Source organism: Trachemys scripta, chromosome 8 (assembly GCF_013100865.1).
Source record: "Trachemys scripta elegans isolate TJP31775 chromosome 8, CAS_Tse_1.0, whole genome shotgun sequence".
Lineage (NCBI taxonomy): Eukaryota > Metazoa > Chordata > Testudines > Emydidae > Trachemys > Trachemys scripta.
In genome coordinates this window covers 34,598,113-34,623,723 of record NC_048305.1, presented here as the reverse complement: position 1 = coordinate 34,623,723, position 25,611 = coordinate 34,598,113, and the positions used below count along the sequence as shown (strand labels likewise).

The window sequence follows — 25,611 nt, the reverse complement described above, 5'->3', positions numbered from 1 at the left end:
CAAGTTTGAATATCCATAATTGAAATGACTAGACAAAGTGCATAGTAAACTGAAAAAAAAATAAAAATTTATCATCTTAAGTGTTTTAGTAATAGTAAGTAAACCACTTTCACATGGAAGTTTTTCTTTTTAAGTTGATAGTATCCCTATAAATCTCAACCTGAACATATTTTAACAAACATTTTTACTTTTGATTGATCTCCTGTTATGTCAAGCAATCAAATCAATATGGCACAAACATTGTAGAGTGCATGCCTTGTCCAAACAATATTTGCTGTATCAACAAAGAGGCAACAACAGTGTTGCCAACTCTGGTAATCTCATCACACGTTTCATAATATTTGGTGTTTTAAAAAGCCCTAGCTCCTGGATTCATGTGATTTATTTGAGAGACTCAGCTTTCCTTAAAATAAATAAATAAAAAAATCTAGCCGTTGTGACTGCAGAGAAAATCTTGAAGGCCCAAAAACCAGAAATCAAGTTAAAAGAACCCAAGATGCATCTAAGTTTGTTTTTTGTTTTTGTTTTTCAAATATCATGATTTTTAAGCTAATCTCATGATTTTGAGAGGCCCAACTCATGATTTTTTGGGTACTTGTGGACATAGTACCAGCCTATAGATACAACATGGCTGTCTATGAACTTGAATACGATGATAATGGAGTCTCATGTCAATGTCTATGTACAAGGATTCAGCAAACACTGTAGGTGAACACGTATATGTGAGGCAGACCAATACAGGAACCGCAAACATGGTTACATATGAGACAGACAGGATTATCCTTGACCATTGCTTTTATTCCTTGCTTAGTGCTAGTCTTGTTTTTCACTTAAGGTATTAATGGGCCTTGCTTCAAAGCATATAACAGCGACATGACAAATCTGCTGCCACTTGGCTTTATTGTGGGCTCTTCCTTCCCAGTTGCTCTGGTCAACTTGATATACTTTCAACTTTGTCTTCAGTGTTTCTTTATATAATTTATACTGACTACCATGAGAACAGATGTCTTGCTTTAGGTGACCCTAAAACAGAGATTCTCAAACTGCAGTCCACCAGTGGTCCACGAGCTCCATTCAGGTGGTCTGCAGATAGTTCCCTCTAAGGTGCGTGCCTAGGCAGTCGCACACAAGAGAATTAAGGGCCACCCACCTAATTAGTGGAGCCGCGCAGGTGTGGCTCCACTGATTAGGTGCCTGGACCCTGGAGAAGACGTACATGTAAGGTGAGGTGGTGGCCTTGGGGGGACTAGGGGTAGGGGGCAGTGGGGTAAGAAGAGGGGCTGGGGGGAATTTGGGACGTGCAGGGCTGCGACAGCCAGAGAAAGAGGCGACTTTCCCCAGCTCCAGGGCTGCGGCTGCTGGGGAGAGATGGCCCTCCTTCCCAGCCTCAGCTCTGTGGCTGCTGTTGCAGGGGAGAGACTCCCCTCCTTCCCAACCTGCCTTGGTGGGGGAGAGAGGGTACATCATCGCATTAGAAAGGTAAGACTAGTGATATTAAAATATGAGTTGTGTGCTTTTATTTGTAGAAGAAAAGAATGTTTACTTTTTTTTATATAGTGCTTTTATACAAAGCACTTTACAATAGTTAGCTAACGGTACAAACAATATTTGGAAAGATCATTAAGTGGTCCTCCGAGACCCTCAGCAATCTTCAAGTTGTGCGCGAAAAAAAAAGTTTGAGAACCACTGCCCTAAAATATGGCCTTGGGTATTCTCAAGTTAGGGTGACCAGACAGCAAATGTGAAAAATTAGGACAGGGAGTGGGGGGTAATAGGAACCTCTATAAGAAAAAGACCCTAAAATCGGGACTGGTTACCCTATCTCAAGTCTGACATATGAATGAGATGCCTAGATTAAGGCAGCTGAGTTTTTATGAGCATGCTTTGAATGCCAGACATCCAACAACAATTAAAGATTTCAATATTGGGAATCCTGTCCAACCACTTGATCCTGCAAATAGACTGAAGACCGCATGTATGGAACTGAACAAGTGTGCTAATGTGGCAGCACTACGTTGTCATCTCACAATCATATAGAAGCACTGTAAGCATGACTGCTTGATAGACTTTTAGCTTCGTGTTTATCTTGACATTCCTATTGTTCTATAGGTGGTGTGACAGCATTCCAAATGCAGGGCTGGCCTTGGCTATGCAGTAGGTAATTTCATTATCAAATGTGGCATTCTGTGAAATCATACACCTAAGGTAGCAAAACTTCTCCGTGGACTTGAGAGGAGCATTGTTGATCTTAACGGTTGGGTAGACATGCACATACCCCAGCACAAATTGGTACAGTACGTCAGTTTTCTTTAGGCTGATGGCGAAATCAAAATGATTGCATGAGCAAAGTGATCAGATATAAATTGAATGTCATCAACCGAGGGAGCAACCAGCACACAGTCATCAGCAATTAAAAGGTCTTTAAAAAATATATCTGCCACTTTTGTGTGAACACAGAAGCATTGCAGATTGAACAACTTCCCATCTGCATGGAACTGGATAAATACTCCTGTCAGTGTCATGAAATGCATCCATAAGCATACCCCAAAAAGGATGGAAAAGAATATCGGCGCCAGCACGCAACTTTCTTTGGTGGCATTGGTGACTAGAAAGGGTCCGATATCATATTTCACAGTATGACCTGTTCAAGAATTTTCCCAGCAACAGAGGAAATGCCAGGGTCATTATCGCAATTTGCCCTATCACTTTTATGTTTATAGATGTAGATGAGGCTGGCAGCCTTGAGATCCTGTGGCACCAACTCTTGCTCCTAGATAATGTGGAAGAGCCATTTGAGGTGCTTTGCATAGTGGTAGCCACCGTGCTGGAATGTCATCTGGTCCAGGTGCTTTCCCTTGTAACATCTGCTGTGGCTGTGGTGATCTCATGTAAGGTGGGGGTTATTGCTAGTTTTTCTTTCAAGAAATGTGTAAGAGCATTAATTGCTTCCTCAAATGTTGGGAAGAGTGATTAAGAAGCAAACTGAAATGTTCTGTCCATCAGTCAAGTATTTCTTTTTTTGTCAGTTAAGAGTCAATTGCAGTGCAGTTTGCATACAGGGATTATCCTGTTGCACATGGTGCCATATACAACATGAACACCAACAAAAAAGCTTTTGGTGTCTTTGCAGTCTGCTGCCAATTGTAACTCTGCAGCTTTCTTTTCTCATCACTGCTTCTGTCATTTGCCGAAGTCTGGTCTGAACCACCATTTTTGTTGTGTGGTATGCAGCCTTTCTAGCTGCTGAATCTTTGTCCTCTACATAGGCTTGATGAGTAGCATGCAGTGAGTTCAAGAGCCAACATACTTTGGGGTCCTTCTCAACAAACCAGTCCTGATATTTCCTCTTAATGAAGCAGAGAACTTCAGCAGCCATATTATATGTTGTGTCCCCAGAATGTTTCCAGGCTGTCTCAATGTCCACTGAGGCTTCTGTAACTGAGGGAAATGCTTCCATAAGTTTGTTGGAATTCAGACTGTTTGTCACAGTTTTCCAAGCTTGAAATACTAATTTTACTTCACTGGCTTGAGTTGCTTTCAGTGTTGCTTGAGAGCACTACAGAGGAATATTTAACTTCTCATGAGTCTATGGGCTGACCAGAAGTCAACGCCTCTCATGACGCAAGTGAGCCTGACATGGCAGAGATCTCTTTGCCATATAGTAACATAATCATGTGCCAGTGTTTTGAACAAGGATGCATTCAGGTCATATACTTGTTGGCCTGTTGAAGCATTGTTGGTGATGACTAAGTTGTATTCAGTGCACTTGGAAAGTAGTAGCAAACCGTTAGGTCGTCATGGAGTTGGCAATGTGAACTCTGTCACATTGCATCATGGGGCAGAGTTACAAACTTACCTGTCATTAAAATTGCCGAAAACTATCAGTTTATTGTTACGTGGAGCCAACCTGATAACGTTATCAAGGGTTTGATAGAAGTCCTCCGTATCCTCATCTGGATAGATCATTGTTGGTGCCTATACGCTGATGCCAGTAGCATGACTGTTAGCAAGGCCAGTGCAAAGGAGCATAAATCTGTCATTAACACCCTTCAGCAGTGACACAAATCTGCAGACAATCAAAGTCTGGATGGCAAACCCCACACCAATGCATCTGCATTCATCCTCAGATTTGCCAATCCAGTAAAAAGTGTAACTAGCACTCGCTGGTGAGTTGCAGCTAGAAGAAATAAGTTTTTTGTTTCACAGAGCCCAGCAATATCGGTATTGTACTGCACCAATGCTCTGTCGAGTAGAGTGGTCCTATGCTCAGGTCCTTCACCTCTGTTGAGGAGAGTGTGAATATTCCAAGCTGCAAAAGTTGTTTGTCTTCCTTATATTTAGACTGCAGAAAAGCTGGATGACCAGTTATATGGGACACTCTGACAGGTTTGGGTGGAGCAAGCATTTTTTAGGGTCCTTTCTCCATCCGATTCCCCCTTTGAGAAGAGCAGCACTGTTCCAAATGGTGTGTAGTTGCTTGTGAGTATTTGATTCAGGTTGGGGAGCCATCTGTAAGCGAGGACTGGCCTGAAGCAAATACTGACCAGCAACTACACATCACACAACAAAAACACCAAACCAGGAACCAAACCCTGCAACAAATCCCGGTGCCAGCTCTGTCCACATATCTATTCAAGGGACACCATCATAGGACCTAACCACATCAGCCACACCATCAGGGGCTCGTTCACCTGCACATCTACCAATGTGATATATGCCATCATGTGCCAGCATGTACATTGGCCAAACCGGACAGTCTCTACGCAAAAGATAAATGGACACAAATCTGACATCAGGGATCATAACATTCAAAAACCAGTAGGAGAACACTTCAGTCTCCCTGGTCACTCAATAACAGACCTAAAAGTGGCAATTTTTCAACAAAAAAACTTCAAAAACAGACTCCAACGTGAAACTGCAGAACTGGAATTAATTTGCAAACTGGACACCATCAGATTAGGCCTGAATAAAGACTGGGAGTGGTTGGGTCATTACAAACCTAAACCTAATTTCCCCAATACTAATTTCCCCCTACTGTTACTCACACCTTCTTGTCAACTGTCTGTAATGGGCCATCTCATTACCACTTCAAAAGTTACTTTTCCTCTCTTGGTATCCTGCTGACAATTGAATTGTCTCGTTAGACTGACCTCACACTTGGTAAGGCAACTCACATCTTTTCATGTATTTATACCTGCTCATGTGTTTTCCACTCCATGCATCTGATGAAGTGGGTTCTAGCCCACAAAAGCTTATGCCCAAATAAATTGGTTAGTCTCTAAGGTGCCACAAGGACTCCTCGTTGTTTTTGCTGATACAGAATAACACGGCTACCACTCTGAAACCTGTTGCCTTGTTGAATGACCTGCACTGTGATTGGATTCTAAAGGGAACGGTATGTGCAGTTCCAGTCCCACTTTCCTGTCCATGCAAGCCATGTGCTGGTCTGGTACAGAAATTGCAATGAGTAAGGGCAACAAACGTGGATGCAGGTTTACGTTTTGAGTTCTTTCTCCTAGTGAATGTCGTTGGCCCCTTGTAGTTCTTCCACATTTCCAGAGTTACTTTTGGAAGGGCAATCGCATGTCCCTATAGATTGCTATTGGCCGTCAGCTTATTTGATGGTGGCCTACGGTTGCCTGGTCCACTATTGCCTTTAGGCATCTATGGCATTTTATAGGGCATTGCAAATTACTTCAGTTGTGTACTTGAATACAGGTTTGCGTCTTTTCCTTTTACATAAAAAGATTTGGTAAAATGACTTTATGCTGGTGAAATGTGCCAGAGCCCTGTGCTGAAGACCGAAATCCCTGTGCACAGAATGAGCTAAACCAGAGGTGGTGGCAGTGCAAGCTTCCCCAGTCTGCTCCGTTCTTGTGCTTCAGGGGTAGGGGAACACGTCAGTCTCCATGCACCTCTCAGTCCTTTGCCTTGGTTGACTCTATATTGAGTCCCTAGCTGTGTCCAATCCTGTCTGTCTCTGGACAGGAAATGGTACTTTTGGTTTCACAGCATAGGGTGGAAGAAATGTCTAGTTTAGTCTGCCTATCTTGTGCTGATGATCCTGGTATTATCATTTCTCATATCCTTAAGCTCTACAGCCGTTGCACCATGCGCTTTCTTGTTTAACCAGCACCCTTGGACCTTCACATTTTCAAACCAAGAAGAGCAATATCTTCCTTATGTGACCATTCTTCTTCAGCGTAGAATTGTTTTATAGATTTTTTGCTATCAGATACTTCAGCTGGCTTCAGGACAGTTACAGTTAAGCATGTAGCTGATCTCCTTCATGTAGGTCTACAAAGGTCTCCTGAGCCAAGGAATGCGAAGCTGGAAATGGTTGCAAGCACTTTGGAGGCCAGGAGTAGAACTCAAAATGACCTTCATAAATTAGAGAAGTGGTTTGAAATCAACAAGATGAAATTTAATAAAGACAAGTGCAAAGTACTACTCTTATGAAAGAAAAATCAAAGGTATAGCTACAAAATGGTGGCTAACTAGATGGTGGCAGTATGGATAAGAAGGATTTGGGGGTTATAGTGAATTGAATATGAATCATCAAAGGGATGCAGTTGCAAAAAAGGCTAATATTCTGGAATTTATTAACACAAGTGTCATATATAAGACACGGGAGATAATTGTCCCACTCTGCACGGCACTGGTGAGGCTTCAGCTGGAGTTCTGTGTCCAATTTAGGACTTTAGGAAAAATGTGGATAAATTGGAGAGAGTCCAGAGGAGAGCCACAAAAGTGATAAAAAGTTTAGAAAACCTCACCCATGAGGAAAGGTTAAAACCACTTGGTATGTTTAGTCTTGAGAAAAGATGACGGGTGGAGAGTTGGGGGGAAGCACCTGATAACAGTCTTCAAACATGTTAAGAGCAGTTTATAAAGAGGACAGTGATCTGTGTTTTCCATGTCCACTGAAGATAGGACAAGAAGGAATGGACTTAATCGGCATCAAGGGAAATATAGGTTAGTTATTAGGAAAAACTTTTATTGTAAGGATGGTAAAGCTTTGGAATAGGCTTCCAAGGAAGTTGTGGAATCCCCATCATTTTTAAGGTTTTTAAGAACAGATGGGACAAACAATTGTCATGGATGGTCTAGGTATACTTGGTCCTGCCTTGGTGCTGAGGGGGTGGACTCAATGACCTTTTGCGGTCCCTTTCAGCCCTACATTTGCAAGTCTAAAAGGGACTGAGAGTTAGAGGGAGGAGAAGGTCCAACACTGAACATCAGTTCATAAATGCAAATAATCTTCCACTCAGCATTTTACATTTGTACATTAGCTTTCAGCCCAAAGCGCATCTTAAGGTGAGGAGGAGGGTAAGCTAGCCAGTGTACAATCATGGGGAGAAGGAATATGCTTGTTGCTGACATGGAATGTGCTAGTGTAAACAAGGCTTCAGACTCCAGTAGGGCTATATGTATTATGAGATAGCAACTGTTGCTCCATAGTTAAGGTTAATAGATTTTAAGGCCAGAGGGGACCGATGTAATCATCTAGTCCAAGGATCTCAAACTCAAATAACCACAAGGGCCATATGAGGACTAGTACATTGGCCGGAGGGCTGCATCACTGACACCTTTTCATATAAAGGTACAAAAGCCCCCTAGCCCCGCCCCCACTCCTGTCCCGCCTCTCCCCACCCCCATTCCAACCCCTTCCCCAAAGTCCCCATCCCAACTCCACTCCCTCCCTACCCCTATTCCAACCCCCTCCCCAAAACCCTGCCCCTGTCCCGCCTCTTCTCTGCCTCCTTCCCTGAGTGTGCGGCTCCCCGCTCCTCCCCCTTCCCTCCTGGAAAGCGCTAAGCACTGCCAAACAGCTGTTTGGCGGCGGGAAGTGCCTGGAGGTAGGCAGAGGAGCATGGATGCGGTGCGCTGGGGGTGGCGGGGAAGGGGAGCTTGGCGGGCTGCAGCAAATAACTCCACGGGCCGTGTTTTTGAGACCCCAATCTAGTCCAACCTCCTGCATGATGTAGGCCATAGGACTTCCCTGAATTAATTCCTGCTTCAAGTCTAATATGCTCTAGTTCAACTACAGCTAGCTTTTTCAAAAACCTCTCACTTTGATTTTAACATTGTCAGTGATGGAGAATCCACCACAATCCTTGTTAAATTGTTCCAGTGGTTAAGTACCCTCACTGTTAAAAATGTGTGCCTTATTTCTAGTCTGAATGTGCCCCTCTTCCAGTCCCAGCCATTGGATCATGTTGTACCTTTGCCTGTTAGATTGAAGAGCATTGATTGTAACATTTCTGTTCCCCATATAGCTATTCATAGACTATCATAAACTTCTCTTTGATACCCTATGGTTGTAATAGGAGCCAGATCCTCAGCTAGTGTAAATCATAGAATTATAGAATATTAGGGTTGGAAGGGACCTCAGAAGGTCATCTAGTCCAACCCCCTGCTAAAAGCAGGACCAACACCAACTAAGTCATCCCAGCCAAGGCTTTGTCAAGCCAGGTCTTAAAAACCTCTAAGGATGGAGATTCCACCACCTCCCTAGGTAACCCATTCCAGTGCTTCACCACCCTCCTAGTGAAAGTGTTTCCTAATATCCAACCTAGACCTCCCCCACTGCCACTTAAGACTATTGCTTCTTGTTCTGTCATCTGTCACCACTGAGAACAGCCTAGCTCCATCCTCTTTGGAACCCCCCCTTCAGGTAGTTGAAGGCTGCTATCAAATCCTCCCTCACTCTTCTCTTATGCAGACTAAATAACCCCAGTTCCCTCAGCCTCTCCTCGTAAGTCATATGCCCCAGCCCTTTTGTTGCCCTCCGCTGGACTCTCTCCAATTTGTCCACATCCCTTCTGTAGTGGGGGACCAAAACTGGACGCAGTACTCCAGGTGTGGCCTCACCAGTGTCGAATAGAGGGGAATAATCACTTCCCTTGATCTGCTGGCAATGTTCCTACTAATACAGCCCAATATGCCCGTGGCCTTCTTGGCAACGAGAGCACACTGCTGACTCATATCCAGCTTCTCATCCACTGTAATCCCCAGGTCCTTTTCTGCAGAACTGCTGCTTAGCCAGTCGGTCCCCAGCCTGTAGCAATGCATGGGATTCTTGCTTCCTAAGCGCAGGACTCTGCACTTTTCCTTGTTGAACCTCATCAGATTTCTTTTGGCCCAATCCTCCAATTTGTCTGGGTCACTCTGGACCCATCCCTACCCTCCAGGGTATCTACCTCTCCTCCCCAGTTTAGTGTAATCTGCAATCTTGATGAGGGTGCAATTAATCCCATCATCTAGATCATTAATAAAGATGATGAACAAAACTGGCCCCAGGACCGACTTATGGGGCACTATGCTTGATACCGGCTGCCAGCTAGACATCGAGCTGTTGATTACTACCCATTGAGCCTGACAATCTAGCCAGATTTCTGTCCACCTTATAGTCCACTCATCCAATCAATACTTTAACTTGCTGGCAAGAATACTGTGGGAGACCGTATCAAAAGCTTTGCTAAAGTCAAGATATATCACATCCACCGCTTTCCCCATATCCACAGAGCCAGTTATCTCATCATAGAAAGCAATCAGGTTGGTCAGGCATGACTTGCCCTTGGAGAATCCATGTTGACTGTTCCTGATCACCTTCCCTTCCTCCCAGTGCTTCAAAATGGATTCCTTGAGTACCTTCTCCATGATTTTGCTGGGAGTGAGGCTGACCAGTCTGTAGTTCTCTGGGTTCTCTTTCTTCCCATTTTTAAATATGGGCACTATATTTGCCTTTTTCCAATCATCCGGGACCTCCCTTTATTGCCACAAATTTTCAAAGATAAATGGTTGAGATCCATTGACTTCAATGCAAATTTATAGCAGTTAAGGATCTGGCACTTTTAAAGCTGAATTTTATATCCTCTCTAAAATCCACAAATTTGAGAGAGATGTTTCCTAGGACTATTATGCCCAGCAAAGGAAAACATTACAATTTTGCCATTCCATTAACTAACGAGCAAAAACATATGCTCCCATCATTAGCCATGGTATACGTTAGAAATACATCTGCAACTATATTTACAGTGTTTGAGATTAGCAGTTGCCTGAGGATACCACAGTAATTAAAAACCGTTTAAGAATGATTATCATCTGGTCCAGTGAGCCAGTAATGAGTACAACTGAGACTGTGCTAACTTTAGTACAGCCAAGATTATAAAAATAAACGGTGTTGAATGCAAAACACAGTCATGGAGAAAAGTTCTCTGGAGACCTTTAATCAGCTCATTTGTAACTTTGGTCCATTAATTCCTTTCTGTTCTTTCTGATGTTTAGCCTCATTTGGGCCATGCATTTTGTTAAATGAGTACTTATTGGTAGTAGGTAGTTTGTTTTATTTACTGGAGTTTACTTTGTTGCTGATGGATATCGATATATACAGTTTTGCAAAGTTAAAACTATAGGAACAATGGATATTGTATTGTCTTTGATCTGACCATTGAAAAGTTTTATCTGCTGTCTGTCTACCTCATTATTGGAAACTACAAAGTAGTCATTCAACAGCCTATTAGTCCACTAAATTACATGGTCGGCCGATCACTTTTTTGGTGTCTCTTATTTATTTTAAAAGGTTTGATTGCCAGCTGCAGGCAGTGTTTCTCCTCTTGTGGCTTAGTATTGCACAATAGGCTGGGTGTGCTGTGGCTTTTTGCCTTCCTTTAGAACATCTGATATAGGCCAAGGCGGAAGAAAGGATACCAGATTTGGATGGACCGTTGGTCTGTTGTGGTAGGGCAATTTCTATGTAAGACTGAAGTTAACAAAATTCAGGACCAAGAACACCACATAAAGGCAACTGAAAATAGAGGGTTGAAATATGACATTGAAACAACATATTCTATGAATACCATATTACATTATTTTCCTTTATAAAGATTAACTGGATATTAAAAGATATAAAGACAAATCAGCTTAAAGAATCAGATAACGTATAGGAGATTTACATGATGAAATTCATACCAGCAAAGGCGTAAACATCCCACAGTAAGAAGTTTGACCCCGTGAGAGAACCCGTAACAGAGACTTCATTTCAATAAGCTTTCATTTTAAAACTAGTTGGCTGAGAGTCCCACTGTGCTGAGACCAGCCTAGTCTTGGCTGACATCGGAAAACATGTTCTTGTACAGGTGCCTGCTCCAAATTCATGTGTGTATTCAGTGGATGGTATTTTAGTGTTAGGGAATGGAGGAATGGGTTCCTGTTTCAAAATAAAAATCCTTAATGCTTGTCAGTCTATAGAGTCATTCAGTAAATACAAAGAACAAAGTCCTAGGCCTTGGCTACACTTGCAGATGTACAGCGCTGTGAGTTAAACCTGACTTTGTGCAGCTGAGTAGGGAAAGTGCTGCAGTCTGTCCATACTGACAGCTGCCCAGTGCAGTGTCGTGGCCACATTTGTGGCAATTGCAGCGCTATTGGGAGCGGTGCATTATGGGCAGCTATCCCACAGAGCACCTTTTCCCATTCTGGCGCCATGGGAAGGGGGCGTGGGTGTGGGGGATTCTGGGTCCTGTCCCAATGCCCCGTGATGCATCGCTTCACATCCCAGAAATCCCTTTGTTTCCGTCCACCTTTGGCGCCATCTTTCAACGGTTTCTGTGCAGCGCGATCTGTCTGCGGGAAATGGAGTCCGAACTGCTGAGGCATATGCTGACGAGTCTCGCCAGCACGTCACGTTTGGCTGAACTGTTCCTTAAGATCCAAAGTGACAGTGAGGGTGAGGAGTCAGTGCTATCGAGCCGCGTAACGCGTACGACACGAAATTGCTTGTGGCATTCACCGACATGCTCAGCACCGTGGAACGCCGCTTTTGGGCTCGGGAAACAAGTACCGAGTGGTGGGATCACATCGTCATGGAAGTCTGGGATGACGAGCAGTGGCAGCAGAACTTTCGGATGAGAAAAGCCACTTTCATGGGACTGTGTGAGGAGCTTGCCCCCACCCTGCGGCGCAAGGACACAAGATTGAGAGCTGCCCTGCCAGTGGAGAAGCGGGTGGCTATTGCAATCTGGAAGCTGGCAACTCCAGACAGCTACCAGTCGGTCGCAAACCAGTTTGGAGTGGGAAAGTCGACCGTTGGAATCGTGTTAATGTAAGTTTGCAAGGCCATTAATCGCATCCTACTCAGAAGAACCATGACTCTGAGTAACGTGCAGGAAATAGTGGATGGCTTTGCACAAATGGGGTTCCCTCACTGTGGAGGGGCGATAGATGGGACGCACATTCCTATTCTGGCACCACCCCACCTAGGATCCGAGTACGTTAATCGGAAGGGGTATTTCTCTATGGTTCTCCAGGCGCTTGTGGATCACCGTGGGCGTTTCATTGACATTAACACAGGCTGACCCGGAAAGGTGCATGACGCACGCATCTTTCGGAACACTTGGCTGTTCAGGAAGATGCAGGCCGGGACTTTTTTCCCAGAGCGGAAGATCACGGTAGGGGAAGTTGAAATGCCCATTGTGATCTTGGAGATCCCACTTACCCGTTAATGCCGTGGCTCATGAAACCCTAAACAGGGAGCCTTGACAGCAGCAAGGAACGGTTCAACTACAGGCTGAGCCAGTGCCGAATGACTGTGGAGTGTGCCTTTGGCTGTTTAAAGGGCCGCTGGCGATCTCTGTATGGGAAGCTAGACTTGGCCGAAAACAGCATCCCCATGGTTATATCCGCGTGCTGTGCCCTCCGTAATATTTGTGAAGGGAAGGGTGAAAGCTTCACTCAGGCAAGGACCTCCAAGCTTCAACACCTGGAGGCTGAATTTGCACAGCCAGAGAGCAGGGCTATTACAGGGGCCCAGCGCAGGGCTGCAAGGATTAGGGATGCCTTGAGGGAGCAATTTGAGGCTGAAAACCAGCAGTGATATCTGGTGCCCTGCGCAGGAGTGAAGTGCGGTAGTTCCAATCTTTAGGAATCAGTGTCTGCTAAGCAGACAAGCAGACTTGCAGTGCCTGTTTATTTCCTGGGCTAAGGAGTCTTTTAGTTTATGCAATAATAAAGAATGTTTTCAAAGGCAAAGAATCCATTTATTGAAAAGAAAAAAAATATTTATTGAAAAGAAACAAGGGGGTGGAGTGGGGAACAGTACAATCACAGATTCTCGTATGTCCTGTCTGGTGTGCTGTGCAGTGAGTGCTGCACTTAAGGACAGCTATACTGCATGGTGATGGGGGTTGAGTGCAGAGGGTAAGGGTCGTGCTTTTCAGGGCTGGGTGGTGAAGATACTGGTGTTGGAGGCAGCGGGTGGGATGAAGAACACGGAAGTTGAGGAAAATGGGTTGGAGGTGACAGTGGGGCACAACGGAAAGAGTTTTGGGACAAGTGCTATGGGGGGGGTGGCGTTTGCGGTACTGCTCCTCTTTCTGCATGGCTACCAGCTCCGGGATAGCATCTGCTTGGCGCTCCAGGATGCTTATGAGCCTATCAGTGCTTTGCTGCCGGTGCGCAGTGCTTTGCCACCGGTGCGCTGCGTTTTCTTGGTGGATCCTGCTTTCTCTCTCCCTCCAGTTCTGTGCTTTCTCATTCTCTTTAATAGATTGCCGCATCACTTCTTGCAGCATGTCTTCTTTGCTTTTTCGCGGTCTCTTCCTGAGTCTTTGCAGTCTCTGAGCAGGCGATAAGAGGGATGGCTGAGGTCTCAAGGTTGATGCAGCTGTATAGGCAAAATGCAACATTTAACAGAGGCAGCATTGTTTATACCAGACAGAGTAATGATTCCCCCTGCACTTAAGGAGTAGAAAATTTCATTTGTGAAATAGCAAACACAATAGCATAATTTTCCCTTCCGAAACAGAGCGCACACATCCCACGGGAGCCTCAAAATGGTGAGTAAGGGGGACTGATTGTTTCAGGGCTGCACTGTCCTGTGGGTTTCTGTGCCTTGGGGAGAGCCAACAGCTTCAGGGGGCACCTACACTGAACTCTGTTCCAACATTTTCCACAGGAGTTCATCCTGGACGATATCTCACTGCTGAGGGTGACCTGGGAAGCAAGGGAGGGTCTTCTTCTGCAATGCGGCTTCCACCCTGGCCCATATGCAGCTTGCCTGTGTGCAGCAATGGGCCCCCGCCCCTCGCAGCACAGTGGCGCGGACACGTTAGCCTGGCTGGGACAAGAACCACGGTGGCTCTCCCGATAAACCTGCGCAAGCGCATTGCACACGTTCTAGATGAGACATTCCAGGAGATTACCGAGGCCGATTACCGCGATGTGATAAACCACATCAATGCACTATTCCGCATCTAGGCATGCATGCCTAACCCTCCTCTCCCAAAGAGCCCGCACCGAAAAAATTCCTTCCCAAAAAAAAACCCTGCTTACCGGGAACCTGCTCTTCTGTTTGTCCTCCACCAAGTACCGGCCGCTGCGACTGTCTACCTTCCTCCTGGCTCGAGAAGAGCTCCTGGCTGCATGGCTCCAGGGATTCCGGGGTGTCTTCATCCAGCCCACCACCATCACTCCCATTTTCCTCCTCCTCCTCCTCCCCCACCCACACCGGCTCTGAAGTGTCCATGATGGTGCTCGGAATGGAGGTGGGGTTAACCCCAAGTATCGCATCCAGCTCTTTGTAGAATCGGCAGGTCGCGAGGGGAGCACCCGAGTAGCCGTTTGTGTCGCGGGCTTTGCGGTAGGCACTCCGCAGCTCCTTCACTTTAATCCTGCACTGCAGGGCGTCCCAGTCATGGCCCCTTTCCATCATGTCCCTTGATACCTTCCCGAAGGTATCGTAATTCCTACGGCTGGAGCGCAGCTGGGACTGTACAGCTTCCTCCCCCCAAACACTGATGAGGTCCAGCAACTCGCCATTGCTCCATGCTGGGGCTCGCTTGCGTGTGGAGGCATGGTCACCTGGAAAGATTCGCTAATAGCACTCCACACCACACCAGGCTGAGCAAACAGGAAGGGGATTTTTAAAATTCCCAGGGAATGTAAAGGATGGGTCACATGGTTGGTTACCTGAGGCCAGGGCAGTAGAGTTTGAACTGATGACCAGAATGGCTAGAACAGGCATTGTGGGATACTGCCGAATAATTCTGGAGGCCATTTACAGCGCATGGGGCGGCCAAACTGGCGCCGCAGCGCTGCAGCGGCAGCACAATACTCACTATTCCTCTCGGAGAGGTGGAGTACATGCAGCGCTGCAACCACGGAGATACAGCGCGGCAAATGCCTTGCCAGTGTGGACGGGGAGTGAGTTACAGCGCTGGGGGAGCCTTTACAGCACTGTAACTCGCACGTGTAGCCAAGGCCCTATAGTCACTACTCAATCAAAACTCCCATAGATTTGCAGTGGGACAGAGTAGTGACTACAAGATTTGTCCCATTGTGAGGTTCTTTCTATACTGAATTAGCCTGTTGGCTGTGTGATCTGACAGCTGTGTAAAGTTCTTCAAACAAGTTGGTGGGAGAAAGGAGAGGGATGGTTAATTTCTCCTTGTTTTAAGATCCAAGGGGTTTGGATCTGTATTCACCAAAGAATTAGTGAAGGTCTCTGAGGGCTACCCAGGGAAGGGAATTAGCTTTGGGATGGTGGCAGCAGACCAGATCTAAGCTGGTAGTTAAGCTTAGAAGTTTTCATGCAGGCCCCCACATTTGTACCCTAAAGTTCAGAGTGGTGAAGCAGCGGGCTGTAGTCCACGAAAGCTTATGCTCTAATAAATTTGTTAGTCTCTAAGGTGCCACAAGGACTCCTGTTCTTTTTGCAGATACAGACTAACAAGGCTGCTACTCTAAAACCAAACAAATTGAATGTCATCAGGTAGCTTGTGCATAAGGAAACTTTTCTGACCTGTTCAGAAATCCATGTCTGTCATTCTCCATAGGTATATTTAACTGTTTTCAATTGGTAATTTCCTTAAGGAGAAAATTATATTAGTGAGCAAATCAGAAAGACTAAAAATAATTTTTCAGTAAACTCAAAGGATTTTAACAATTTAGTTGCTCCCTTGATCATTTCCCTGCCCCCCCAAAGGTTCCTCCGTACCCCCCAAGAGGTGCACGCACCACAGTTTGTGCACCACTGCACTCTGCTCTTTGTTTACATTTTGTATTTTTCTTTGTGGACAATGAAAATAGACAACCGGTTTCATTTTCTGGTTCTCATGCACTAGCACAAGGCTGCAGTGTTTGGATAATCCAAACACTGCAGGAGACGGTTTATTTCATACGGTTAAAATTTGAAATAATGATGGAAATATTTGTTTTTACTTTCCTAAATGCCTAGCCCAATTTGGGCTGACAGTGTCTCCTTAAAGATTTTATTAATCTTATAAAAATGTATTGAGGAAAATGAAGCATTTAAAAACGATTATACACATCAGGCTCAGTAGCATTGTTCTAATGTTATCTTTTTCATCTTTCAGAATCCGACTTGTCGAATTTGGCCAGATTATACAGAGATGAGCGATTAAAACAGAAAGCAGAGTCACTGAAACTTGAGCACTGTGAAAAGCTCTCCAATCTTATTGGACTACACAAGGGGGGCTGAGTAGGCCAGACAAATGCTGGGTTATTTATTGCTGTTTTAACTTGTTTCTATTTTCCTTTGTATTTATTAAAAAAAGAAAAGAAAAAGAGCCTAATGAAAAATCTTAATAATTGGTAACTTTGTAATTTTCACCAAATTGGGCAACCCTGAGCCATAGACACAGTATTTGCTCTAATATACTGTATATTCTGTTTGGTTTCAAGGACCAATGGTATTCAGTGTAAATTAACTCCCTAAAATGTAGCTTAGTGTGGCACAAGTCTTCATTTGATATAGTTTTTCTGCCACCCAAGCAACTTTGCTTGCCGGAAAAGTATACATAATATCCCATACACTCTGTATTTTATTTGGACATAGACCACACTCAGTCATTCAGGTGATGTAGTTTTCAGTTATATGCTGGCATTCCCATATTCATCTGAAGCTGATGTTGTTGCATCCAAAATGGCTTGTGGAAAAAAAAATTAGGGGGCATACTCCCTGCTCCATTCTACTTCCCAGTGCTTAGCTCAGGTATTCATCAAGGCCTTGATTCAGCTAAGTACCTAAGCATGTACTTAGGTCTCATTGAAGTCAATGAGATTTAAGCATGTGCTTAAAATTAAGCATGTGTTAAGTGCTTTGCTGAATTTAGATCCAAACCTGTACTATTCTTTTATAATTAATGATATAATTAACCCAGATTGCAAGTAGGAACTTGGAAATTGTTTGTTCCTGCAATAGCATCTCAGTTGCTAACATTCATTGCTGTGCACGTGGGATGCATTCCTGGAGTCCCTGCTCTTGCCACAATATCTCATTTGAATTCACCCATTTATCCTTTTCTCTCACATGGAAAACTTGCAATGATAACATTCATTGTGAAATTTACAGCTATTCTTTAGCTAAATTTGAAGGATGCCAGTGGACTTAATTAAGCAAAGGTCTATCCCATCTCTTTTGCAATGAGTGGGAGAAGCTTTCCCACAGCTAACTAAGAAAACCAGCTCAAACTTCGAGAGTTTCATTGTAATCAGAAACTTACAAGAGGTGATAATTCGTTAAATTTACAGTAGGAAAGAAATCTTAGGTGGATTCTTATGACTGCCAAGCCACTGGAGAAGAGACTGCAGATGAATTATTCTCATGTATTCTATTCAGTGGCACTGTATTTTGATTTTTTAAGCTTATTGTCTAGTTTGATTTTATCTCCAAGCCTTCTCTGTCTTCTTGCTCCAACAGAGATTCTGCATGTAGTTTTTTGATACAGTTCTTATTTAACACATTCTTGCTTTGGTGTGCAATTGTCCTGCATGTTTCACTCTAAAGATTGGATTTTTTTTCTTTGTAATACTAATTTATTACTCTCCTGTTTTATAATCCTCTTTTATAAAATCTGACACTTAATGGAAGGGGCAGAGGAAGAGATGTACTCATAAGCAGCAGAGAACAAAATGTTTTTACAAATAATCAAGTTACTGGGTGGGTTACTCTAGTGCAGGGCAGCTACTGTGTGCTGCATTACCATTATAATCTAGTTTAACTGGCCTAGGAACTGTAAGGCTGATCTTTCAGTGGACTAGATCTGATGTAGAGGCTCTTATGCCACATGACCACCCTGCTGCCAGTGTAGCAGGGAAAAGAGGGCATGGCCCAGATGCTTCTGCAACATGTCAATCCTCAGTTGCATTTTGGCCCCTTGTAACTATTTCAGCCTGGTGTACATTAGAGCATCCTTTGAGCTGTTCTAACAGTACAAAGAGACCGGCCTGCATGCAGCTGCAGAAGGATCAAGGCTGTCCAAAGGTGGGTTTTAAACCACCTATGCCTACCCCCTTAACGGGACTCTCCGTCTACAAATTTGTTGAACGGACTCTTTTAGAGGATGAAATTGTCTTTTTCCACAAACCAGGTACATTACATGTAGTGGTAATGCAGGCTTCTCCATCTTCAGCCCAGATCTAGTGACAATAGTGACTCTTGTAATGTATTGACCCCTCTCCACTAGAATTAATCCAATACTCCACCCACTTTTAAACCTCACTATAGGTAGTGCAGGTAGCCACAGTTTGCTTTTTTTTTTTTTTTAAATCTAGATCACATACAAAATACTACCTTAGAATAATGTTAAGGTTGCAAAGTCATGGGCTCCAAAGTTAAGAAATGGCAGAATTAAGGTTGCCCATGCAGTGTCAATGCATTCCTTGTGTATATGTATTATGATGCAGTCTATAATTACATGATCACATACTATTTTTTTTCCACGGGACCCCTGCCTCATTCAATGTACAGGATGCACATTGCTGAGGAAAAATGAATCCGGGTTGCATAGAGACAGTTGTCTGTAGGACCATTTATTGTAGAAATTGGAAGGTGTGTAGGGAATGAAATGGGATTGCAGTAAGAGAAAGGATAGTTTGATGGCTAAGGCAACTGAATTCCGCACTTGAAAAGTTGGATTCTGTTCCTGCCTCTGCCGTAGAGTTTCTGTGTGGTGCTGGGCAAGTCACTTAAGCCAAACTTTTTTCACAGGTGGCCACTAGTTTGTCAGAGCCTGATTTGAGACACCTGGGGACTGAGTTGCAGAAGTGCTGAGCACTCACAACTGTAGGTGAAGTCTGTGTTTTGAACATATAAAGTGATATAAAATACGAAGTTTTCTGAAAAATCAGACCACAGGCACTTTGGATACTTTTGATAGGAATCTCTCTGCCTCAGCCCCCAATATGTGAAATGGGAATAATACCCCCTTTTCTCTAAGGGTGTTGTGAAGATACATAGATTAATGGTTGTGAAGCACTCAAATACTATAGTGATAGAAAACCCACAAAGAAATTAAATCTGTATTTGGTGCAGGGCTTGGATGGCGTGCAGTATAAATAAGGATGGACGTCACAGACTGCTCAATGAGGATAAAACAAAATACTGAGTAGCTGCTTATTCAGCAAGCAACATCCATCCTGTGCTCTAAATGAGGCAGAGATCCTGCAGGGGGAAAAAATAGTATGTCATCGTATAATTAAAGATTGTATCATTGTGCACGCTCACAAGGGTGCCAAATTAACATTTCACAGGTGACCTTAATTCTGCTGTTTCCTAATCTGAGTGCTGTACTTGACTTTGTTTATACAAATTTTTTAATATAGCATTGTATATGTAATTTGATATAAACCACAATAGATTTTATGTGAATAGCAGGTCAGTGTTTACACTGAGTTTAGTATCCTTCAGTTATTTCTAATTTATGCTCCCAGTACTATCAAAAATGTGGTAGGAAAACTGAATGCTATAATCTGGTTAGACACATAACATGTACTGTATATAACTTGAATACCTGATATTTTGTATTTACACTATATAGCACCTTTCATCCAACAATCTTAAAGTGTTTTATAGAGGCAGGACATGATCTACAAGAAGCAGATTAGGAGATTTCTGTGGGACTAAAAAGAGACCATGATTAAGTGGAAAACAAGACTGAAAAGTAAAGAGATGTTTTAAAAAACAGTAAGATGTTCTGTATTCAGAATCATGGCATCATATCGGAGATTAAAATCCTTCTCTGACTACTTCAGTGCCAGTATTCTAGAGTATGTGAGTAAAAACAATTAGCAACATAAAATGTCTTGTGCTAATGTTTGTCACTACTTCTGCTTTTGCTAGAAAATAGATAAAATAGATCAAATCTAGTCAAATATTTAACCAGAAGGCATTTACCAAATTGTGATCAACTTCTATTTCCTGGTCTTTAAATTAGAGTGTGTTTCTGAGCAGCAAGTAGGGCGTGTTCATTTTGATTTAGGCTTCTAATATTTCCTGCCATGATATAAATATGAGCTGTGTAAGGACATTTATTACTTTTAAGAAGGTGCTTGAAGCTTTGTAAGCCCTCCGGGCTGTTTGTTTGAGAATTCCAAAAGGTTTGTGAATATGATTATATTTTTAGAAATGAAGGATTTCACATTCTAATTTATGTACATACTGTGGGTAAAAAGATACTGAATATGAAAAGAGACGTGGTTGTGGAGTTTTGGGCTTTATCATGTGAAATTGACAATGTGCAATAGTTTCCACAAAGACTTCTAATATAAAATGAATTACTGTCCCACTGGTGGCCATAACCCTGAAGCAGTGGTTCATCAGTTACTTGTGAAGATGGAACACTCTTGGCTTCTTAAGCAGCCTGGGGGTGGGGGGACAAGGCAGGGCAGCATTGCCACTTGAAAAGCCTGTTTTCCTCCACACAGAGAAAGCAAAGCAGTTTTTGAAGGCTGTCCTTGGAGATACTAGATTACCTTTTCAGACCAAGCCATTAACGCTGTCTTCCTATCTATGGTCCACTTGAAATTCCCAATCTCTCTTCTTCTTGCCAGCCCCTGAGACAACATAAGGTACAAACTCTATCCTTAGATGTACTCACACAAATATCATTTAAGCCAATGACAGATGTATATCTGTATCCAAAGGGAGAATTTGGCCGTATGCTTTGGAAACATGGCTCTATTGTGTGATCTTCTCTGATGCACTGGATTTTGATAGGAGCAGCCCACGATAACCAGTTAATTGATACTAGAAACAGTTTTGCACTTTGCTCTGTTGCAAAGTGCAGTAATGTTAGAACATACAGATTTATAGTCAGGGTTAACTATGTATTTTCTTCAGTATTTGTCCAACTAAAGAGATGTTCACTTTGTGGGTAAATACAGCTGGTAGTGTAAATTAAAGATTTCCATTTCCTGGTGATATTATTATAAATTATTTCTTACCTAAGCAGGCATGACACATCAAAAGGTGCAACATTTATTTTGTTGGTTTCAAACTTTTGTTTAATGGAAAGTGCAACCTTAGTATTCATATTTATTTAACTTATTTCAGTAGGAGATGTTAAAGTATTTATTTTCTGAATGTATATTCCATTTACCTTAAGTAAATCCATATTGGCCATACTGTAATAGTGTATCAGTCCATTGAACCTTGACTGTACAGTTCTAATTTATATAAGTTGTATATTTGTGTATATTTCCTCTCCGTATTGTTACACTAGATGATTAGAAAATAAGCTGTTCTGTCCTTACTACAGTAAGAATTCTTGAAAAATCAGTTCTGTCTTGATTGGTGGGTCTGAATAATCAGCTCAGTTCTTGAGACCTTAGTTTGTTTTGACTTGTGTACTCTTAATCAGAAGATAAAGTTTTTGTATTAAATGTAATGGAGCCACGCTGTTCATTTCAGAATGTTGATCCGAGCTATTACTGTGCTCCCTGAAGCACTCTTTTGGGATATAAGATTTAACAAGGCTACATCTAAAGCTAGTGCCATCAAAAGTTATCAATAGGAAGTAGCAGGTGAAGCTATCATGCCATCGGTTATGTCTGTGCCAGAGTCAGGCCTGAAAAAGAGGTGCTAAGGCCAAGCCTAAAACCAGATCTGGGTAGCAAACAACCAAATAAGTGCTTAATGTGTTTCTGCCCCCTATCCCTATGCCTCACAGGAGTTTGTGAGGTGCAGCAACAGCCGAACCCATTGTACTGCTTAGCTGCAGCCAAGGCTATCTGTACTTTCATAGATTCATAGATTCATAGATTCCAACACCAGAAGCAGGGCTGGCTTTAGAAAGTGCGGGGCCCAATTCGAACATTTTCGGCAGGGCCCCGGCAGCGATGACTTAAAAAAAAAAAAAAATCATGTAAAAAAAAAAAAGCCTTTCATTTCTTAGCAACTGGTTCCCTATAAAAAGTTCTGATTTAAGGGATGTGCCACAGTGTGTATTTTTTGTACCAATAGGGTTACCATATGTCTGTATTTTCCCAGGAATTTAAAAAATTCCTCCCGGACAGCGATTTAAGAACCAAAAAGCCTGACATGTCTGGGAAAATACGGATGTATGTTAACCCTACCTAAAGTTCTTTTTTAAAAAGATGGGCCTGAACTAGAAATAAGCTCCGTTTCACATGTGTGGGTCCCCGCCACTCCCTGGGGGGGTGTGTGCACATGTGTGGGTCCCAGCTGCTCCCTGCCCCCCTCATTGAAGCAGGTGTGCAGGGTTTCTGCCCTGGGAACTGCAGGGCACCAGTGGACATGGAGCTGGCTGGAGGCAGGGTCTGGCTGCAGGCAGGGCAAGGGGTGCGGGGCTGGCTGGAGACGGGGGTGTGGGGTGGGCTGGCTGGCTTCAGGCAGGGCCGCAGGAGGGTGCGGCATGGGTTGGCAGGGCTGGAGACAGAGGAGTGCAGGACTGGCTGGCTTCAGGTAGGAGGGTGCGGCAGGGGCTTACTGCATGCAGGGCAGGGGGTACGGGGCTGATGCGGGCAGAGGTGTGTGTGGGACTGGTTGGCTTCGGGCAGGGCCGCAGGGGGGTGCGGCAGGGGTTGGCTGGAGACAGGGCAGGGGGTGCAGGGCTGGCTGCAGGCGGCGGGGGGGCAGGGCTGGTGCGGGCAGGTGGGGCTGGTGCAGGAAGGACAGGGGGTACGGGGCTGGTGCAGGAGGGGCAGGGCTGATTGGAGACAGGCTGGCTGCGGGCAGGGCAGGGGGTGCAGGGCTGGCTGCGGGCAGGGCAGGGGGAGCGGGGCTGGCTGCGGGCAGGGCAGGAGGTGCGGAGCTGGCTAGAGATGGGCTGGCTGGAGACAGGGGCTGGGTGTGGGGCTGGCTGGAGATGGGCGGGCTGGCTGCGGGCAGGGCAGGGGGGGCGGGGCTGGCTGCGGGCAGGAGGTGGATACAGGGGGTACAGCCCACCCTTTATGGTAAGTGCACCCTCCTCCTCCCCCCTCCCCCACCGGGGTAGTAGCAGCAGCAGCAGCCGCCCGGGGCTCAGGGGGCTATTTAAACGGCCTGGGGCTCCCCAGCTTCCACCGCCCTGGCCCTGTAAATAGCCACCGGAGCCCTGGGGAAGCAGCAGGGCTCCGGCAGCTATTTAAAAGACCGGGGCGGCAGAGGCAGCTGGAGCCCCGGCCCTTTAAATAGCCCCGGAGACCCCGCTACCCCGGGCTCTGGGGACTGTTTAAAGGGCCCGGGGCTCCCCTGCTTCTACCTCCCCGGCCCTTTAAATAGCCGTGGGAGCTCTGGGGAAGCGGCGGGGGTCCAGCGGCTATTTAAAGGGCCGGGCAGTAAAAGCAATGGAAGCCCCGGACTTTTTAAATAGCCCCCAGAGCCCCGCAGCTCTACTCCATGGCTCCAACAGTGGGGCTCTGGTGGCAATTTAAAGGGCCTGGGGCTCCAGCCCCTGCTGGGAGCCCCAGGCCCTTTAAATTGCCCCCTGGGGAAGCTGGGCCACCCCGGTATGGCGCACTGGCTCTTGCTGGTACACTGTACCAGGGCTTGGGCACGGGGCCCTCTTAAGGGCGGGGCCCGATTCAGGGGAATTGGTTGAATCGGCCTAAAGCCGGCCCTGACCAGAAGGACCATTGTGATAATCTAATCTGACCTCCTAAGTAGCACAAACCATAGAACTTCCCCAAAGTAATTCCTAGAGCGAATCTTTAGAAAAATATTCAATCCACTCTTGATTTAAAAATTGCCAGCGATAGAGAATCCACCATAACCCTTGGTAAGTTTTTCCAGTGGAATCATAGAAGCTGGTTTCATATCTAAATAGATAGTGTATCTTTTTCAAAAAAAGTTCCACCAACATGAAGTTAAAAGCCAAAGTCACCTTAATATGATATTAGGGTGGAAAATGCCCTCCCAACTTCTGCAGTCAAACTAAAAAACAAATCCACCATACCGTGGCAAATCGGAGTGACTTGTAACAGCCTGTGTACTGCTTTAAAACCACCAACTAGCAGAGCACGCGAGAGGCCCAGTTAACAGTTACTCCTCTCAAGCCATGGAAATCTTGGTGATCATGATGCGGTAATTTTATCTAATGAGTGGAGATGGGCAAAACGCAGGGATTCCAGTATTTACGAATTGCTTTCGTTCTAATGTAGAATTAAAGCAAATGTACTTAAATTTCTTGATGAATCACACATCCCTGAAAATGTTGTTTCATAAATGAAATGGTCCTCAAATTAAATGCAACAGAAACATTCCTGTCAATGTCACTTAACAGCTCTGCAGCACTGCTGGGAACCCCAGCTGGAGCTTGGCCTCTTGGGGCTGTTAGGCTCCCAGTTCTGGCTGGGGCTCTGAAGGGATTAGCAGGCTCCCAGACCTGGATCCTAGCATCCCAGAGACATCTCCAGCCAGGCTTCCCAGGCTGCTACCTCCCAGAGCCCTGCCTCCAGCCCAGGATCCTAGGGTTGGCACCTTCCCTTGTGTGGCATGGGATGCCTGCCAGGATTCCGGGGACTGGTGGCCTCCCTGCCAAAGCTGTGAACCCTACAATGCTGGCACGTGTCCAGTAAAAACCTGCCTGCGTTGAGGCAAAAGTTTTTGTGAATATTTAATAGATTCAGCAAAACATTTCACTGCAACGAATCAGCATTTGGTTTGTTGGAAATTTTCTGAACAGCTCTAATGATGAGTTAGCCCGCTGCAGCTAGGAAAATATTCCAAGGAGCAATCTAGCCTTTCTATAAAGATATTTGATCTGTTCCCTCTTCCAAAATCTTTGAGAAATATTTCACAGTTAACTATCACACTCACACAGTAACTGTTAACATTAGCAGACTCAAGTACATCAGCCAGAAACAAGCCTCACATGAGGAAGTTCCTAAACCCCCATACAGCCAGATGCTTAAATTCCAAAGGACTGACTTGTCCCTTAAGCCTTCCAATATTGATAAATTGAGTATCTTAAAGTTTACTATGTAGGGGAAGCTTTCAGAAGGTACCTTTTTAACTGAATTCCTACTTGCTCTCTCTCCTATCACACATGATCAAAGTAGCTAACTGCACCACGCTCCTTAGCAAAATTGCCTACTCCCTGTTATGTGAAATGTCCTGTCTGGCTCCTGATCTGTACCCCAATACTTCATTGTATAGTGCTTTGGCATCAAAGGTCGTAAATGTAAACCATTTGCTTTTAATAGTCCTGTTAATCAGCAGTTGACAGAGGTTATCCATTGTGTACAGCCCAGCTACAGATCAAAAATATATTTAACACCAGTAAATCAATGCCAGTGCAACTGCATTTTGCATAGAACTTGGACTCATTCCCAGTGGGTCACTACTGAAAAAACGAGAATGATTCTCAG

At 44.5% G+C, this 25,611-nt stretch overlaps 1 protein-coding gene across 3 annotated transcripts in view; it reads left to right on the top strand.

Annotated features, from left to right (window-relative positions):
* The window catches only part of DNAJC18 (DnaJ heat shock protein family (Hsp40) member C18), a 54,808-nt gene that overhangs the window by 21,483 nt on the left and 7,714 nt on the right, over positions 1 to 25,611 (top strand). For 2 of the 3 annotated variants that reach the window (XM_034780224.1, XM_034780223.1), the window contains exon 8: positions 16,377 to 21,689. In XM_034780224.1, the coding sequence (XP_034636115.1) occupies positions 16,377 to 16,501 (125 nt within the window). In that variant the 3' untranslated portion in view covers positions 16,502 to 21,689. Of the gene's footprint in view, positions 1 to 16,376; positions 21,690 to 25,611 lie in introns of those variants that run through there. The other variant, XR_004646945.1, reaches the window with a different exon arrangement.